The sequence below is a fragment of the Vulpes lagopus genome, chromosome X (assembly GCF_018345385.1).
Source record: "Vulpes lagopus strain Blue_001 chromosome X, ASM1834538v1, whole genome shotgun sequence".
NCBI lineage: Eukaryota > Metazoa > Chordata > Mammalia > Carnivora > Canidae > Vulpes > Vulpes lagopus.
In genome coordinates, this window is record NC_054848.1 from 45,872,440 (window position 1) to 45,891,624 (window position 19,185).

The window sequence follows — 19,185 nt, forward strand, 5'->3', positions numbered from 1 at the left end:
AGGTCTTCACATGGATTTCTTTGGGTTTATACTGTTTATAATTCAATTAGCTTCTTGAATCTGTGGGCTTGTTTTTTCCCAAAATTTGATATTAGTTCAGCTATTATTTATTTGAATACTTCTGCAGTCCATGCTCTTTCTCCTCTCCTTCTGGAACTGTGATGACACAAATATTAGATCTTTTGTTCTACCTTCACTGGTCCCTGTTCATTTTTTCAGCCTATTTTCTGTTATTCAGATTGGGTAATTTCTATTGTTCTGTCTCCAAATTCACTGATTATTTCTTCTGTTGTCTCCAATTTGCTGTTTAACCCATCTATTGAGTATTTTGTCATTGTATTTTTTAGATCTTAATTTCCATTTCTTATTTATATCTTCCATTTCTTTGCTAAGACTTTCTATTGTTAATTTGTATCATACTTGTTCAGAATTGTTTGTCAAAGCATTTTTGCTTTTCAAAGGATGGCTGGTTTGAAATCCCTGTCAGGTACTTCAGACATCTGTGTCATCTCAATGGTGGCATCTATTGACTTTTTTTTCTTGGTTTGACATCTCAGTTTGAAATCTTTCTGGTTCTTGGTATGACGAAGGATTTTCAACTGAAACCTGGACATTTGGGATATTAGTTTAAAAGACCCTGGATCTTATTTTAATCTGATGTTTTAGCAGGTATTTTCTGACACTATTCCAGTGAGTGAAGGGGGATGCTATCTCATCACTGCCAAGTGGGAGTGAAAGTCCTGGGTCCCCACTCAGCTCTTCTCTCTCCTTTGTTATAGTCTGCCAAGGGTAGAAGTCTAGGTTCTTTATCTGGCCTTTGCTAATAGGAGTGAGGGTAGGCTACAGTTTTCCTGTGGTATTTGACTAGAACAGGGTGGTTATTATCTAAAAATATTCTGTGTTGCTAGGTTGTTTCTTTGGGGTCCTGTGACTAGAGTGAGAAGGCATTTCTTGGGGCTCTTACTGGTCCGTACCTGTTGGGTGTTTCTGGGCTGCCAGCTTGTCCCACACCTAGTCTAGGATATATGCAGCAATAAGAAAACCCAGGAAACTCACCACTGCATTATTCCTTGGATCCCAAAGTCCTTAGCCAGTCTGCCTTCTTCTCTTCACCTTCTAAAATGTCTTATACTTGTTATATATATAACGTCCTGGATTTTTAGTTGTATTTAGCAGGAGGAATAAGGAAAAGTATATGTATTCCATCTTCCCAGAAGCAGAAATCTAGAGGGTTCTTTTGAACACACTAATTTGACCAAGTCACTCTGCAGCTTAAAACATCTCAATGGCTCTAACTCTCTATGGGATCAAATTCAAAACAAAACCTTACTGAGAAGGAAAAACTATGTCAGAAATACCTCTACATTCCCAAAGTCCAGCATGGTTCTTATAAGTAATAGTTACTCTGAATGCTTAATGATTAAAGAACTGAGGCTTAAGTTAATGCATTTCCCGTGCCATTATGTATTCTAGCGAATCATATATTTTCTCAAAGACTGCTCTACGGCCAAAGTATGATGTGCTTGCACAATTTGTTCCACACTAAGTTTGAGAGAGCTATTAAAACTAGAACTAAACTTACCTTCCACAGGTAGCCGCCGCCGTATGGCCAGGCGTTCCATTTTCCGCTGTGTTTCTGCCAGACTGAAAAGGACCCCATAAACATATTGACGTGCTGACCGGAACAGAAGAGCAGCTGGAGGAAGTTCCATGTTACACTCATCCTCAATACATACGGGGATCTTAATCTCACCCTAACAAGAAAATGGTCCAGGAGAAAAAACAAAATAAGTTACCTCAAGGGGAATTGAGCTGAGAAGAATCAGTAATGAACTATAGCCTCTGTAGCCAAGCTATCAAATTTTCTGCTTGTATTTAACAGTTGCAGAATAAAAAGAAGCAGTAATAAGCCCAGATGACTGTAGCCAGCTTAAAAGCTATGTTCCATTTTTAGAGTCTCTGCTATGACTGACAATAGCTGACTAAATGGAGAAAGTCCACCTTAGACATTTTGGTGGGGGATAGATGTGTATAGTAAGAATGCAGGAAGGGAACAGCTCTGGAGAAGTAGAGAAAGAGGTAAAGGACAAGGGCATAAAAACTCTTCTTAGATTGCATCCAGCCCTAGACCAGAGTCTACCAACATAGTACATTATCTTCTTTGAAATCTCACCATTATAGTTCTCTTTTTGGGGCCTCATTTATTATAAAGTCCCATCTCCTGCTGTGTAACTGCAGCTGAGGCCTTTAATACAATGAGGGGCCCTCGAATACTTGGTGTCCTTTTATCTCCCTTCAGATACCAATTAGAATTTTCTGTAGTAACTTATGGTTCTATGAAGTGTGAAGTACAATGTTAAAAGCAGGGAGGTGGGAGCTGATGTTTTCTCTTACCTTAGTGAGGACATGATATATATATGGGTACATAAGACCCCTTCGGTGTCTGTGTTCAGCAACCCGCAAGACTTCGGGAGCTACTGGAGGTAAGGGCGGAATGGTGATGTCCATGTGGTTCCTTGTAGACATAGACAGCAGGGATGGGATGTGGGGCTCACCATCACCCAGGCTGGCATCTGAAACTCCAGCATCGATGGGCTGTACCCAGGACCCTCTCTCACCATTTGGATCCTCCCATCCAGGCTGCTGCTGAAGTGTTTCTGTGATGTGACTAAAAATTTTAAGAGACCACGTAGAAGAGATAAAGGAGGCTAATAAAGATACTCCAACAGAAGATGTCTGTTCTGATCCTAAGGAATCTTACAAACCTTCTGGAAGGTTTAGTTTTAAGATAACTAAGTTAGTATTGGACCTAATACATTTCCTCTAAACCTTGTAAGAGGCCATATCTAGAGTCAGCTTATGTTCTAAGAAACTATTTACAATTGAAACCTCAAAGTAACTGTTTCCCAAGAAAAATCTGCTTGGAGAAATAATCTAAGAACAAATAAGCTAGTATAAAATACTATGGTTTTATTATTTTTTAAATATTTTATTTATTTATTTATCTATCTATTTATTTATTTATGAGAGATCTATCTATCTATATATCTATTTATTTATTTATTTATGAGAGACCCAGAGAGAAAGGCAGAGACATAGATAGAGGGAGACGCAGGCTCCCTACAGGGAGCCTGATGTGGGACTCGATCCTAGACCCCAGGATTATGCCCTGAGCCAAAGACAGACACTCAACTGCTGAGCCACCCAGGTGTTCCAAAATACCACTGTTTTAAACCTCAGAATCTTTTCTTAAGCAATATAACTGCCTACTCAACTGTTCTAATACTTAACTCTATAAATTCTTTTCTTTCTTTTTTTTTTTACATTCAACCCACCCCTCTCAAAAATTGAGAAATGATAGCATGAAATATAGCATACTCATACCCAGGGCTTTTCTAACCAGCTGCTATGCTTACTTTTACTTTAGGTGCCTGGGTATCTGAAAATTACCACCTGTACAGAGTCAATATGAGTATGAAATAGTCAAGCATAGAGTTTTCCTACTTCACTTAAGAATAAAGTACCACAGAGAAAAGCTAGGAACATATACTTCCCCACACCCAACCCAGGTTACTAGCAAAAAAATACAGATGCTCTAAAAGTCTGTTCTCTTGAGTGCCTATTCAGATACTTACTCAGAGCTGGCTCCATTTGGTTCATCACCATCAGAGGAAGAAGAATGAGAAGAGTCTGGTCCCAAAGGAGGTGAGGCTTTGGAAGTCAGGTAATTGGGAAACTGGGATGCAGAGGAGTCATAAGAGACAGCCCAATTGGCAAAGGGACTGTCCTGCAGCATGGGGTCCTCAGAAAAAGCACGGGATTCCCCCAAAGCATGGGAAGAGAAGAGAAGAGAGGAATTGGGTCCCATTGGGAATGGTGGTGGATATTTCATTTTCTGGGGCACATGGTGAGAAAACTAAAGGATAAAACAGACAGAAAACCTATTTAACATTTGAACAAGCTCCAAAATGGTTCCCTCAGAAGTTGTGACACAGTGGATAATGCCAGTAGCAGGGACTGTTGGGATACAAAGAGCCTACTGAGAATAATAAAAAATTATTCTAACAGTTATATATGGACAGAATCCTCCAGAGACAAGACAATGGACCAATCCATGTCTCCTAAAACCACTCTCCAACATGAGTTAATCTATCTTCACAATGCTTTAGTGGTTACTGATTTGGATCTTTTCTTTACATAGTCTGCCAGCTTCAAGTTGAGAACATGACATAGGCATATACAGTCTTGATAACATTGAATTTCTTTAACTCCTTAATTCAGAGTATAAAAATCAGGACACAACCTGAGTCTAACACTAACACATGGCCTTGGGACTCCTGAAAGATATTACCATTGGCTTTCCAGTAGAGATAGTGCCCATCTGACTTCGTGGAAGGGGAGGATTTCCAAGCCGATTATTCCGAAAACCTGAAGCCAAGAGAAAAGGACTATACTTTAGTCAATCCTAATAGTTCTACCATATTACGTTCTGCTAACCCCACATTGCTAGAAAAATTATTAACAAATGTTATAGTTTATTGAATAGTAGCTATGTGCCATGCCAAGAACCTTACAAAAATTATTTTATCTTAAAAATCCTATAAAAGATTGTGAACCACATAACATACATGCAAATGTGACTAGTTAAGATCACACAGCTATTAAGCAGCAGAGGTGGAATTCAAACTCAGACCGGAACCCAAAGACAGGGCTATTTTACATACACCAGGCCATAATGGAGGTTAGTGCCAGAAGAAGCCCAAGCTGAGGAAATGGCATTGGATCCCACATACAAAATTGAGAAATCAGTGCCCTGTCTCATGTCACTACTCTTATTACATGGAAATCAAAAGGAGAGTATCCACCAAACAGGAATGACTTCTACAAGAGTGCAATACAACAAGTCATTTCACTCTGGCCCAGGAGTTCCCATGAGGAACTCAGTTGCATCTTTAGATAGAGCAGCTCTGCATCAGATGGAAGCCTTACCTAGAAAGGAGGAGGGACCCACTGGCAGCGAAGAGAGTTTGGTTGTGACTGAATAATATTCAACTGCTTTCTTGAATCGCTCTATTTTATCTTCTATCCTGGACTGGACATTGGAACATCAGATGTTCAAGAGAAGAAACAACATGAGAGTGTCTTTTTCATGCAATTTTATAATTGAAGAGTCAAAACAGTAGCAGAAATAAAATATTTTAAGAAACCCAAGAGAGCAATTTTTCACATTGCAGAAAAGATTAGGTAGGCAGAAAGCACTATAGAATGTAAAATCTGGAGAACTTAAAAAAAATTAAGTTTAAAAATAAATAAATTTAAAAAATAAAAACAAATAAATAAGTAAATAAAGTTTAAGTACATTTTGTGCTATTCAAAAATGGTCATATGACCATTAGAAAAAATAGGGACACTTGGGTGGCTCAGCAGTTGAGCATCTGCCTTTGGCTCAGGGTGTGATCCCGCTGTTCTGGGATCGAGTCCCACATTGGGCTCCCTGCATGGAGCCTGCTTCTCCCTCTGCCTATGTCTCTGCTTTCTCTTTGTCTCTCTCATGAATAAAAAAAATCTTAAAAAAAGAAAAATCAGTAAGAGTGGGGAAAAATTACATAGTACCAACACCCAAAGATATTTTGGGTTGTTTTCTTCCAGTATTTTATTTCATATATTTTATTTTCTAAAACTTTTTACAAGATTTATTTATTTGTGTGTGTGTGTGTGAGAGAGAGAGAGAGAGCGAGCACACGCAAGCATGTGAGTGGGGTGAGCAGCAGAGAGAGAGAATCCTCAAGCAGACACTGTACTGAGTGCAGAGCTCAACATAGAGCTCAATCCTAGGATCCTGAGATCATGACCTGAGCTGAAATCGAGTGAAACACTTAACTAACTGAGCCATTCAGGTACCCCTTCTTTCAGTATTTTAAAATAAATTTTTTGTTGACATATTGCTGGTCTATTTTAATACATTTTTAATAGTTGGTATTATATAAATTCATAGCCTTTTATTATAATTTTAAATGACTATATTTTATAGGTATAAATGTATCATAGATTATGTAACTACTTCCCTAATACCTGATATTTAGGTTCTCTTTTTTTAAAAAAAACTTTTATTTATTTGTTTGAGAGAAAGAGAGAAGGAGCACAAGAGGAGGGGGGAAGCAGAGGGAGAGAAGAAGCAGACACCCTGCTGAGCAGGGGCTCAATCCCAGGACCCTGGGATCATGACTTGAGCTGAAGGCAGATGCCCAACCAACTAAGCCACCAAGGCACCCCTAGGTTATTTCTCACATTTGGCTATTATATGGTATACAGTAAAGAACATATATTTACATATATATTTTTTTCTAGATATCAGATTATGTTCCTAGGACACTGTGCCCAAAGTGGAATCATTGGTTCAAAAGGTATAAACATTAAAATAAAAAGCATTTAAACATATACAAAACCATACATAATGTGTCACTACTATATATCCACTAGAATAGTTAAAATTAAAGATTATAAACATTAGGCACTGGTAAGGATATGGACTAACTAGAACTGCAGTGCATTGCTGGGGGGAGTGTGTATTGGTATAATTTGAAAAACAGATTGGCAGTTTCTTTTTTTTTAAAGATTTTATTTATTTATTCATGAGACACACACAGAGAGGCACAGGCAGAGGGAGAAGCAGGCGCCACGCAAGGAGCCCGATGCAGGACTCAATCCTGGGACCCCAGGATCACACCCAGGGCCGAAGGTGGCGCTAAACCACTGAGCCACCCAGGCTGCCCAGATTGGCAGTTTCTTATAAAAACAAACAAATATTTATCCATATGGCACAGCAATCCTATTTCCAAGTAGTTACCCAGGAGAAATGAGGACATATGTCCACCAAAAGATAGGAACAAGAATGCTAACAACTTCATTCATAACAGGCCCAAACTCAACTCAAATGTATACCAAGAGAAGAATGGATAAATTGTGGTAGTTTCCTACAATGGAATATTGTACAGTTATAAAAAGAATGAAGCACAACATAGATAAGTCTCAAACACCTTATACTGAGTGAAAGAGACACAAAGAGTATATATAAAGTTCAAGAAGAAGCAAAACTATGGCAAAAGAAGTAATAACGGAAGCTCTGGTGGCTCAGCGGTTTAGCGCCGCCTTCGGCCCAGGGCGTGATCCTGGAGCCCTGGGATCGAGTCTCACGCCGGGCTCCCTGCATGAAGCCTGCTTCTCCCTCTGCCTGTGTCTCTGCCTGCCTCTCTCTCTCTCTCTCTCTCTCTCTCTCTCTCATGAATAAATAAATAAAATCTTTAGGAAAAAAAGAATAACATTGCTCATCTCTGAGGGGTTAGGGCTGACTGAGGAGCTTTTCCTTATCAAACTTTTTTAGTTTTTTAAAAGTTTTGTCAATTTTTTATTTCCTTTGTTTTGCAGAAGTTTTTATCTTGATTAACTCTTAATAGTTCAGTTTTGCTTTTGTTTCCCTTGCCTCTGAAGATATATCTAGGAAAAAGTTGCTATAACAGAGGTAAAAGGTTGCTGCCTGTGTTTTCCTCTAGGATTTTGATGGATTTTTTTCACATTTACGTCTTTCAACCATTTTGAATTTATTTTTGTGTATGGTATAAGAAAGTGGTTCAGTTTCATTCTTCTGTATGTTGCTATCCATTTTTCCTAAAACCATTTGTTGAAGAGACTCTCTTTTCCACTGGATATTTTTTCCTGCTTTGCTGATGATTAATTGACCAGAGTTGTGGGTCCATTTTTGGGTTTTCTCTTCTGTTCCACTGATCTATGTACCTGTTTTTGTGCTAATATCATACTGTCTTGATGACTACAGGTCTGTAACATTGCTTGAAATCCAGAATTGTGATGCCTCCAGTTTTAGTTTTCTTTTTCAGGATTGTTTTGGCTATTTGTGATGTTTTGTGGTTCCATACAAATGTAGGATGATTTGTTCCAGTTCTGTGAAAAATGTTGATGGTATTTTGATAAGGATTGCATTAAATGTATAGATTTATTTGGGTAGTATAGACACCTTAATAATATTTGTTCTTGGGCAGCCCAGGTGGCTCTGTGGTTTAGCACCGCCTTCAGCCCAGGGTCTGATCCTGGAGACCCGAGATCGAGTCCCACATCAGGCTCCCTGCATGGAGCCTACTTCTCCCTCTGCCTTTGTCTCTGCCTCTCTCTCTCTGTCTCTGTCTCTCATGAATAAATAAATAAAATCTTTTTAAAAGTATTTGTTCTTCCAATGAGCATGGAATGCTGGTCCATTCCTTTCTGTTCTCTTCAATGCCTTTCATAAATGTTTTATAGTTTTCAGAGTACAGATATTTTATGTCTTTAATTGGGTTTATTCTTAGGTATCTTTCTGTTTTTGGTGCAATTGCAAATGAGACCGATTCCTTGATTTTTCTTTCTGCTGTGTCATTACTGGTGTATAGAAATGCAACAGATTTCTGCATGTTGATTTTATATCCTGCAACTTTGCTAATTCATATATGAGTTCTAGCCATTTTTTTGGGTGGAGCCTTTTAGATTTCTACACAAAGTATCGTGTTGTCTGCAAATACTGAAAGTCTGACTTCTTCTCTGCCAATTAGGATGCCTTTTATTTCTTTTTGTTAGCTGACTAAAGCTAAGGCTTTTCCAGTAGTATGTTAAATATTAATGGTGAAAGTGGACATCCTTGTCTTGTTTTTGACAATAGGGGAAGGGCTCTCAGTTTTTCCCCACTGAAGATGATATTAACTGTGGGTGTTTTGTATATGGCTTTTATGATGTTGAAGTATGTTCCTTCTATCCTTACTTTGTTGAGGGTTTTTATCAGGATTGTGTATTTTGTCAAATGCTTTTTCTGCATCTATTGATAGGATCATATGGTTCTTTTCTTTTACTCAACGTGCTGTATCACATTGATTTGTGAATACTGAATCACCCTTGCAGCCCAGAAATAAATCCCACTTTATTGTGGTGAATAATTTTTTTAATGTACTGTTCAATTTGATTTGTTAATATTTTATTGAGAACTTCTACATCCATGTTCATTAGGGGTATTAGTAATTTTCCTTTTTTAGTGTGTCTGGTTTTGAAATCAAGGTAATAGTGGCTTCAATGTGTTTGCAAGTGTGCCTTCCATTTTTATTTTTTGGAACAGTTTGAGGAGAATAGGTAATTACCTCCTTTAAATGTCTGATAAGAGGGGTACCTGAATGGTTCAGTTGGTTAAGTGTCTGCCTTAAGCTCGGGTCATGATCCCAAGGTCCTGGGGCTGAACCCCACATATGACTCCCTGCTCAGTGAGGTATCTGCTTCTCCCTCTATTGCTCTCCCTGCTCATTCTCTCTCTCCCTCCCTCACTGTCTTTCTCTCAAATAAATAAAACCTTTTTTAAAATAAATGTTTGGTAGAATTCCCTTGGTAAACCATCTGGCCCTGGACTTTTGTTTGTTGAGAGATTGTTAACTACTGATTCAATTTCTTTTGTGGGTTATGGGTCTGTTCATATTTTCTATTTCTTCCTGTTCCAGTTTTGGAAAAACTGTAGGTTTCTAGGAATTTGTCCATTTCTTCCAAGTGTTTCAGTGTGTTGGCATATAATTTTTCATGGTATTCTCTTATAACTGTGTTTGTGTGGTGTTGGTTATGATCTCTTCTCTTTCATTTGTGATTTTATCTATTTGTGTCCTTTCTCTTTTTGATAAGTCTGGCTAGGGTTTTATCAATTTTGTTAATTCTTTCAAGGAACCAGCTTAGTTTTTTTAATCCATTCTACTGTGGGATTTTTTTGTTTCTATATCGTTAATTTCTGTTCTAATCTTTATTATTCCCCGCTTCTGCTGGACTGAGTTTATTTGCTGTTCCTTTTTTAGCTTCTTTAGGTATAGGGTTAGGTTGTGTATTTGAGAATTTTCTTGCTAAGATTCTTAAGATAGGCCTGTATTGCAATATACTTCCCTCTTAGTACTGTCTTTGCTGCATCCCAAAGGTTTTGGACTGCTGTCTTTCCACTTTCATTTGCTTCCATGTACTTTAAAATTTCTTCTTTAGTCCCTGGTTAACCTGTTCATTCTTTAGTAGGATGTTCTTTAACCTCCATGCATTTGCAGTCTTTCCAAACTTTTTCTTGTGGTTGACTTCAAGTTTCATAATGTTGTGGTCTGAAAATATGCATGGAATAATCTTCAATATTTTCTACTTGTTGAGGGCTGATTTTTGACTCAGTATGTGGTCCATCCTGGAGAATGTTCCATGTGCACTTGAAAAGAATATGTATTCTGCTGCTTTAGGATAAAATGTTCTGAATATATATCTGTTAAGTCCATCTGGTCCAGTGTGGCATTCAAAGCCACTGTTTTCTTGTTGATTTTCTGCTTAGATGGTCTATCCATTGCTATAGTGGAGTGTTAAAGTCTCATGCTATTTTTTTTTTTAAGTCTCATGCTATTACTGTATTATTATCAATGGGTTCCTTTATGTTTATTATTAATTGATTTGTATATTTGGGTGCTCCCAAGCTGGGGGCATAAATATTTACAATTGTTATATCTTCTTGATGAATAAATACCTTAATTATGATATAATGCCCTTCTTCATCTCTTGTTAGTCTTTGTTTTAAAATCTGGTTTGTCTGATAGATGTATGGCTACTCTGGCTTTCTTTTGATGTCCATTAGCATGATACATGGTTCTCATCCCCTCACTTTCGATATGCAGGTGTCTTTTTTTTTTTTTTTTTTTTTTTTTTTAAAAATTTTATTTGAGAGAAAGCACATGAGCAAGGGGAGGAGCAGAGAGAGGGAGACATGCTGACTCCCCGTCAAGACCTGAGCCAAAGGCAGACGCTTAGCAGACAGAGCCACACAGGCGTCCCCTAGCCATACTTTAAATACTTCGTTGTCAAGGGCCATTTCTATCACTGCAGAAAGTTCTATCAGACGGTGCTATGTGAGATCTGACAGGAGAGGGAATTCAGTACTTCACAAATCAGGACACAACAGCAGCTCAGCTGAAAGGTCTCCCATTTATTACTGAACCAACCTACTGGTATAGAGGCATAGTAACAGAGAAAATCATTCCCTTGATAAGACATGTCTATTGGCCAGGTAGGAAGGATGTTTCCATATTGATAGGATAGGAACATGTGATCTCCATGTGGTACCAATTATGTTTGCTATTTCATGATGTGCGATGCTTCCTCACAGACCCAGCTTGGTTCTTCTCCAGTGTCTCCTCTTGGAGTTGTACCTGATTTTATTACCAGTTTTCATCCGAATCCACTGGGGAATAGGACGATTCTGCTTTTGCTTCTTGGCCAGGAATCGCTTGATTCTGAAAGTCTTGTGAGAAGACATGGCGATCACAGTCAACCACACGCAACCAGGATGGCGGCGGAAAGGAGAGAGCATGCAGGTGTCTTTAGGTCTAAAATGCAGAGATTCTTGACACATGATACTAATGTGTCTCTCTTTCCAAAACTGAGGTCTCAAGTTAACTCATCATAAGTGCATGAGAATTCCCAATTCACCATATAGCCCCAGCGTTGAGTACTTTCTACAAGAAAGTCATCTAACTACAAGAAATATTTCTTATAGAAACATATATAAAATTATTAAAATATGTAATCCAAAAAAGTAAAATTTTAAACATTTATAATCTTCTCTCAGAATCTGTTACTGTTAACATTCTAGAATCTATAAGATTCCAGATATCTTTATTTACATACATTCAAGCACAGAAACACAGAAATCAAGATTGCCAGGTTCTCCAGCCTCGCTTAGAAATAAAATCACTCTGTTTTCTCAAAATTCTGTTGAGTATATAATTGTTTGAAAAAGTGTTCCAAATCTAAAGATTATATGAAATTACTGACTTATAGAATGATATCCTAATTGGTTGAATAAAATTCCACTGTATCAAGGTTCCATTAGTTATATATCCACTATATTTAATTACACACATAACAATCTCCTCAAAGGTACAAGACGTATATAATTTGCTTTAATATCTATAGCTCTGTACTTCCTCCCCTCTCCAGAAGTGACCAGTATTATTAGTTTGATCTATATCCTGTCATAATTTTTGCTGTGTTTATACACATTATGTATGTGTACCAATATGGTTTTACTTTTTTCATATATGTGTAATTATACTATCATACGGTTTTTCAACTTGCTTTCTGCACTTAACTTGAAAACTATTCAACTTCAGTGAGTATAGATCTATGACTTACTCCCCTGAAATCCTGAATTACATATACTTCCCTCAATGTAGCACTGTTCTGTGCCCTGACATTTAGTCTCCCTTCAAAAGGTACTACTTCTTTGAAACTTTCCTTCTGTGACAAATTTATTGTAGTTTATCTTTATTATACTTATGTATTTGCTTCTGTCCCCATTTAACCTCAAATTCTGCAAGAACAGAGAATGGTTTATTCACATTTATATTTTAGTGCCTAGCATGGAACCCTGTCTTTGGAAATATATTTAGCATTTAATATATGATCATATTTAATAACGTCCTACTCTTTTCTTTTATAGATCCCCAGAGGCCATAGGTAGCTAAGTAGAACCCTACTCTTTGATGCTATTACCTGGCAGTTTTTTAATGTTTGTTTAAAAGAGCTCTCATAATTCTAAAACTGTTAAAAATGATGTTTATGAAAATTATACAGCTACAATGAAAACCGGTTTAAGACAAAGGTTACACGAAAAAAGCAATTTAAAAAATTTTATACTGATGACTACCACATCAAAACATATATACAAAGGAAACTAGGAAACACTATAAAACACTTAACATCAAATTAATAGCAACGTCTCTTTTTAAAATTATTTTGTTCTTCTTGTTTAGTGAAAAGGGGGATCCTTGTTAAGAACATGATCATTATCCAGATTCCAAAAATCATAAAGTTATAAAGGGAAGCAAAAGTTGTAACATTAAAAAATTCATCACTGAACTGAACACTTACAAAATTTTTCCTCTGTCAACATACAATGGAATATTATTTGGTTTTAAAAAGTAAAGGAATTCTGGCACATTCTACAATATGGATGAACCTTGAAGACATGCTACATGAAATAAATCAGTCACAAAAAGACAAATACTGAGGTACCTAAAATGGTCAAAAATCATAGAGAAAGAAAGAATTATGGTTGCCATGGGCTGGAGAGAAGGGGAAAATGCGAAGTCATCATTTAATAGGTATAGAAGTTTTATAAGATGAAGAGTTATGGAGATGGATGATGGTGATGGTTACACATTATGAATGTATTCAATACCACTGCATTATACACTTAAAATGATTAAGATGGCAAATTTTATGTTAAGTATATTTTACCACAATAAAAAAGGAAGGAAAATTAATTCTCCATCTAAACAGTATCCCCTACTTAACACTAGCATTTCTCCCTACCCACTATGACAATTTCTTTGTGGGTCACTCCTAATTGTCTGATGCAAACAGCTGAAAGTACAATGGAAATCGACAAAATGAATGTACAAAATCTGTCATAAAGTTCAAGATTTTCTTAGGTCAAGGAAAATGATAGAGGCCTGCACTCATAATGCTAGAAGTCATGGACAAATGAGTATCTGGTACAGTTAGTGTTCAACAACAGTGGAAAGAAGAATTCTAAAAGATGATGTTAGGAAAGACACTTGAAAAAACAATAATTTGAGTATCAAAAGAAACTAAGCCCTTTGGGAAAATCAAGCCCAAGTATATTTTTTATAAAAAACAAATTTTTTTATAATTATGACAGAAAGTTAGATATAAAGGAATAGATGCTGGACTGTGCTATCATATAATTGGTTAGGAAAACTTATGCTCCCAAAACAAAGCACTGATTAAAAAAAAAAACAAAAAAACAAAAAAACAAAGCACTGATTTTTTGCTTTATTCACTTAAAACTATCTACAGAGAGAGTTCCATTCTAGATAAGATGGAGTAAACACACTCTACCTTATTCCCACTGTAAGATAGTTTTAAAACCTAGAAGCAGCTATTTGAAGACTCTGAAATGTAAACAGTAGCAGGAGGACTGGGGAAGAAGACCAGAATTCAAATTACCACTGAATCAAGGGTGAGTTTAGCATTTCTTTTTTCCTCTAGTATCCCTTGGTGTGGACACAATGCAGCCTAAAATCTGAAAGCATACATTAATGTGGACTAAGTGTGCCAGGAGAAACCCTAGTTTAGTTCTGGCTTAAAGAATGGGAAAGGGGTCCTTGAAAACTCAAGAAAGTATACGGAAACACTCCAATATTTTTTTCTTTTCCTTTCTTCTATTCACCTGAAACAAACCTATGGTGGCAGCAGTGGCAGCAGGGGAATAGCAGGAACCTTGCTTTCCAATCAGAGAAGCAGAAGTCTCAGTAGGGTAGGGTGAGCTTTTGATGCTTTTTCTCTCCATCCTGCTGCTGCTTGGCCCCAGGCACTGAGAAAGGGTGGCCCAATGAACCAGGAAGTACTGAAGGATCAGAGAGGGAGTAGTACATGTGTGGATCTGACACCAAATGGGAGACCAGAGACTCTGAGAACTGAAGAGATAAACTACCAAACAAGTCCCAGACTGGATACTGGGTGGGTAGCATATACATGGGACCGAGCCAAATAAGTTTGCAAAGATTTTGAAAATTGCACTGACAGTGACATCACAGCCCATAGAAGGATGGTAAGAACTTGTGGTCTGAATCTAACTTGTCAATTATCTCCTAAAACAAAACTGTCAACATTCTCTGTTATACTGAAACAAGATCAAGAATCTCAGTGCTGAGACGACAAACACACTGGAATTATCTGACAAAGACTTTAAAGTAACTTTATAAAAGTGCCTGAAAGGGGAATACTTCTGAAACAAAAAGAAAGATAGAAAGTCTACAAAAAAAAAAAAAAGATAATACATAAAGAAGAACCAAATGGAAACTTTAGAACTTAACAATACCATAATCAAAACATAAAAAGAAATTCTTTAGATGAGCTCTTTAGCAGAATAGAGATGACCAAGTAGAGTCAATGAAGTTGACAATAAATCAAAAGAAATTATTCACTGTGACAAAAATGTATTTTTTTGAAAAATACAGACCAGGGCAGCCCTGGTGGCTCAGCAGTTTAGCGCCTGCCTTTGGCCCAGGGCCTGATCCTGGAGACCTGGGATCAAGTCCCACGTCGGGCTCTCTGCATGGAGCCTGCTTCTCCCTCTGCCTCTCTCTTTCTCTCTCTGTGTGTCTCTCATGAATAAATAAATAAAATATTTTTTTTAAAAAAGAAAAATACAGGGATCCCTGGGTGGCGCAGTGGTTTGGCGCCTGCCTTTGGCCCAGGGCGCGATCCTGGAGAGCCGGGATCGAATCCCACATCGGGCTCCCAGTGCATGGAGCCTGCTTCTCCCTCTGCCTGTATCTCTGCCTCTCTCTCTCTCTCTCTCTCTCTCTCTCTGTGACTATCATAAATAAATAAAATTTAAAAAAAAATAAAAATAAAAATAAAAAAGAAAAATACAGACCCTCAAGCATCTACAGGACAATAACAAAAGGTCTAACATTGGTGTCATTATCATCATGGAAGGAAAGGAAAACACGGAACAGAAAAAAACATTTGAAGAAAAACAACTGTAAACTTCTGAAATTTAGTGAAAGACATACTTGGATATTCAAGAAGCTTAGAAAATTCTAAACAGCATAAATTCAAAGAAATATCTGCCAGACACATCACTGAAAAATTCTACCAAACAATTAAAGACGAAAAGCCAATTCTACACAATCTCTTCCCAAAAAACCAGAATACTTGCCAACTCACGTGGAATCCAACATTACCCTGATTCCAAACCAGACAAAGCACCAAAAAAACTGGAGACCAATATTCCTCAAGAAAATAAAAGCAAAAATGTTCTATGAAATACTAGTAAATCAAATCTAATAATATAAAAAAGAAAGGATATACCTTGACCACATCCTAGAAATGCAAGGATGGTTCAATATCTGAAAATCAATGGACTAAAGAAGAAAAATCACATGATCCTATCAGCAGATGCAAAAATATACATTTGACAAGATACACCACCCTTTAATGATAAGAACTCTTAGTAAACTAGGAACATAAGTTCCTGGATCTGATAATGTACATCTACAAAACCTACAGCTAATATAATACTTAATACTGACTGAATGGTTTTCCCAAAGATTGGGAACAAGATATATCCTTTCCGATTACTCCTATTCACTATTGCTTGGAAATTCTGGATGGTGCAGTAAAAAAAAAAAGGCATAGAGATGACAAAAGAAATAAAACTGTCCTTATTCACAGACAATATGATCACCTATGGTGAAAATATCAAGAAATCCATCAGAAAACTCCTTGTGAGTTTAGAAAGGTTGCAGGATACAAGGTCAACACAAAAAAAATCAGTCATATTTTAATATAGTAGCAATGAACAATTAGAAATTAAAATGAACAAAACAATATCCTAAACAATTGGTGTCTCAAATATAAAATACTTAAATATTAATAAGTGTATGTGACTTGTATGTTAAAAGCTATACAATGATGATGAAAAAAAATTAAAAATGAACTAAATAAATGGAGACACATATTGTATTACAGGATTTGAAAACTCACAAATTCATCTATACAATTGAGCCTTGAGCAACACAGGTTTGACCTGTGTGGGTTCATGTATATGTGAATTTTTTATGATAAATACAATACAGTACTTTAAACATATTTTATTCTCTTTATAACTTTTTTCTCTAGCTTATTATAAGAATACAGTATATACTACTATCAACATACAAAATATGTATTAATCAACCTTTTATGTTATTAGTAATGGAGCGAGTCAACAGTAGGCTATTAGCAGCTAAGTTTTTGAGGAATTAAAAACTACACATGGATTTCTGACTTCATGGAGGGGGTCGGTTCCCCTAATCCCCATGTTGTTAAAGGGTCAACTGTATATTTAATATAAGGAATTCCCATTAAAACCCAGCAGGATTATTTTCTGTAGATACAGAAAAGATTATTCTAAAATTGATATGGAGAGACAAAGAAACTAGAGAAAATAATTTTGAAAAAGAAAGATAAAATTGGAGGGACCACTACCTAATTTTGATTTACCATAAAGCTACAGTATTCAACACAAAGTTCTATTTGCAAAGAGACAGACACAGGGGTCAACTGAACAAAACAGTGTCTAGAAATAGACCCACACAAACAGAAATTCAATTGAGAAAGGACAGTCTTTCCAAAAAATGGTGTTGAAACAACTAAACATCTATATTCAAAAAATAAAATACCTAACACTTTATACAAAAATGCACTCAAAATTGATATGGATGATTTGTTCTAAATGTAAAACGAAGGGACACCTGGCTGGCTAAGTCTGTTAAGCATCTGCCTCCAGCTTAGGTCATGATCTCATGGTTCTAGAACTGAGCCCAGCATCAGGCTCCCTGCTCAATGGTGAGTCTGCTTCTCCCTCTCCCTCTACCTCTGCCCCCAATCCGTGCTCTCTCTCTCTCTCTCTTAAATTAATAAATAAATAAAATCTTTTAAAAAAGTGAAATGTAAAAGTATGTAATATTTACAAGAAAACATGACAATATTATCATGCCTACAGTTAGGGAAAGAATTTATATACATGACACCAAATACATGATCCATAAAAGACGAAAATTTAAAACTTTTCCTTTATAAAAGATACTGTTAAAAGAATGTAAAGATAAACTATAGACTGAAATAAAATATTTGTAAATCATCTATTTGACGAAGGACTTCAAGCAAGAATACATGAAGAATTCTAAAAAATCAACAGTGAGTAAATAAATAACTCAGGTGAAAATAGACAAAAGACTGTTCAGGAACAGACTATTCACCAAAGAGGGTATATGGATGTCCAATAAGCACAAGAAAAAAATGTTCGTTATTCATTTGAGAAATGCAAATTAAAATTGTTAAGAGCGACCACTATATACTTTTAAGAACGGCTATTAAAAAATACTGACAGAGGCGCCTGAGTGATTGGACCCAGGGGTTGCACATCTGCCTTTGGCTCAAGTCATGATCCGGGGGTTCTGGGATCGGCCCTACATTGGGCCCTCAACAGGGAACCTGCTTCTCCCTCTGCCTATGCCTCTGCCTCTCATGAATCAATAAATAAAATCTTTAAAAATTTTTTTTAAAAACTAACTTATTTTCCTAACTTTTAGTTTTATTTCACAAGTTCCCAGGAGAGTCCATTTATCAATATTAACAATGAAGTATTGATTTTTGTTTTATGTGTACCAACTTTAAGCACTCTTTCATTACCCATTAACCTCCACTAAGCAAGACCTTCTTTATATTAAAATATACATTATAACAAAAAAAGAGTAGAAGGATATATTCTAGAGTGATAACTACAGCAAGTTGTTTGTGGGCAATAAGGTCGTAAGTGATTTTATTTTGTAAATTTCCCAGAATGAGCTTATATTACCATGGATAGTCCCAAAGGTAAGGAACTCTTTCATTCTAGGCCTAGTAATGTTTTCAAAGAAAACGTCGGGACTCCAATCTGTAAGCATGGAGAAAACAAGCAGCCATGATGAGAAAAGGTAGGTAGCACAGAAAAAAAAAAATCTGCTGGTGGTTTTAATGAAGGTTAAGAAAACTAGAGACTCTTAGGAAGGAGAAGGCCAGCTCACCTGAGATTGTTTGAAAACGTCCTTCCCAACCACATCCAAGTTTGAGGGGTCTTTGATGGAACTAACATACTCAGACACAGCCTTGATCACCACATCACAGGGAGGAAGAACCAGCTGATGAGCTCGGACCTAAAGGAGATAAGATCAGAAAGGTACACTGACGTCAGTGATAGATCACTAAGAAAAAGTGAAGTAGCGGCATCTGGGTGGCTCAGGTAAATGTCTGCCTTAGGCTCAGGTTATGATCCCAGGGTCCCAGGATCAAGCCCAGCATATGGCTCCCTAATCAGTGGTGCATTTGCTTCTCCCTCTCCCTGTGCCCCTTCCCCTACACGAGCTCTGTCTTGCTTGCTATGTCTTTCTCAAACTCTTAAAAAACAAGAGTGAGGGGGCAGCCCTGGTGCCTCAGCGGTTTAGTGATCCTTCAGCCCAGGGCAGGATCATGGAGACCTGGGACCGAGTCCCACGTTGGGCTCCCCACATGGAGCCTGCTTCTCCCTCTGCCTGTGTC

The 19,185-nt window shown here is 37.0% G+C and overlaps 2 protein-coding genes across 2 annotated transcripts in view; both read right to left on the minus strand.

Moving 5' to 3' along the window:
• Nucleotides 1-19,185, minus strand: part of LOC121482516 (constitutive coactivator of PPAR-gamma-like protein 2) — an 85,703-nt gene that overhangs the window by 15,187 nt on the left and 51,331 nt on the right. The window contains exons 4-9 of the mRNA XM_041740410.1: nucleotides 18,675-18,803; nucleotides 4,990-5,092; nucleotides 4,352-4,428; nucleotides 3,636-3,916; nucleotides 2,395-2,668; nucleotides 1,583-1,754 (exon numbers count right to left, since the gene is read on the minus strand). Coding sequence (XP_041596344.1) covers nucleotides 1,583-1,754; nucleotides 2,395-2,668; nucleotides 3,636-3,916; nucleotides 4,352-4,428; nucleotides 4,990-5,092; nucleotides 18,675-18,803 — 1,036 coding nt within the window. The remainder of the gene's footprint in view (nucleotides 1-1,582; nucleotides 1,755-2,394; nucleotides 2,669-3,635; nucleotides 3,917-4,351; nucleotides 4,429-4,989; nucleotides 5,093-18,674; nucleotides 18,804-19,185) is intronic.
• LOC121482841 (60S ribosomal protein L39-like) lies at nucleotides 10,998-11,412 on the minus strand. Its single transcript, XM_041740788.1, has one exon. The coding sequence runs from the start codon at nucleotides 11,399-11,401 to the stop codon at nucleotides 11,192-11,194; it is 210 nt and encodes a 69-aa protein (XP_041596722.1). The 5' UTR covers nucleotides 11,402-11,412; the 3' UTR covers nucleotides 10,998-11,191.

What these genes read in the sequence shown, in the direction of transcription:
- LOC121482841 (XM_041740788.1), bottom strand. Translation starts at nt 11,401, where the DNA reads ATGCTCTCTCCTTTCCGCCGCCATCCTGGTTGCGTGTGGTTGACTGTG.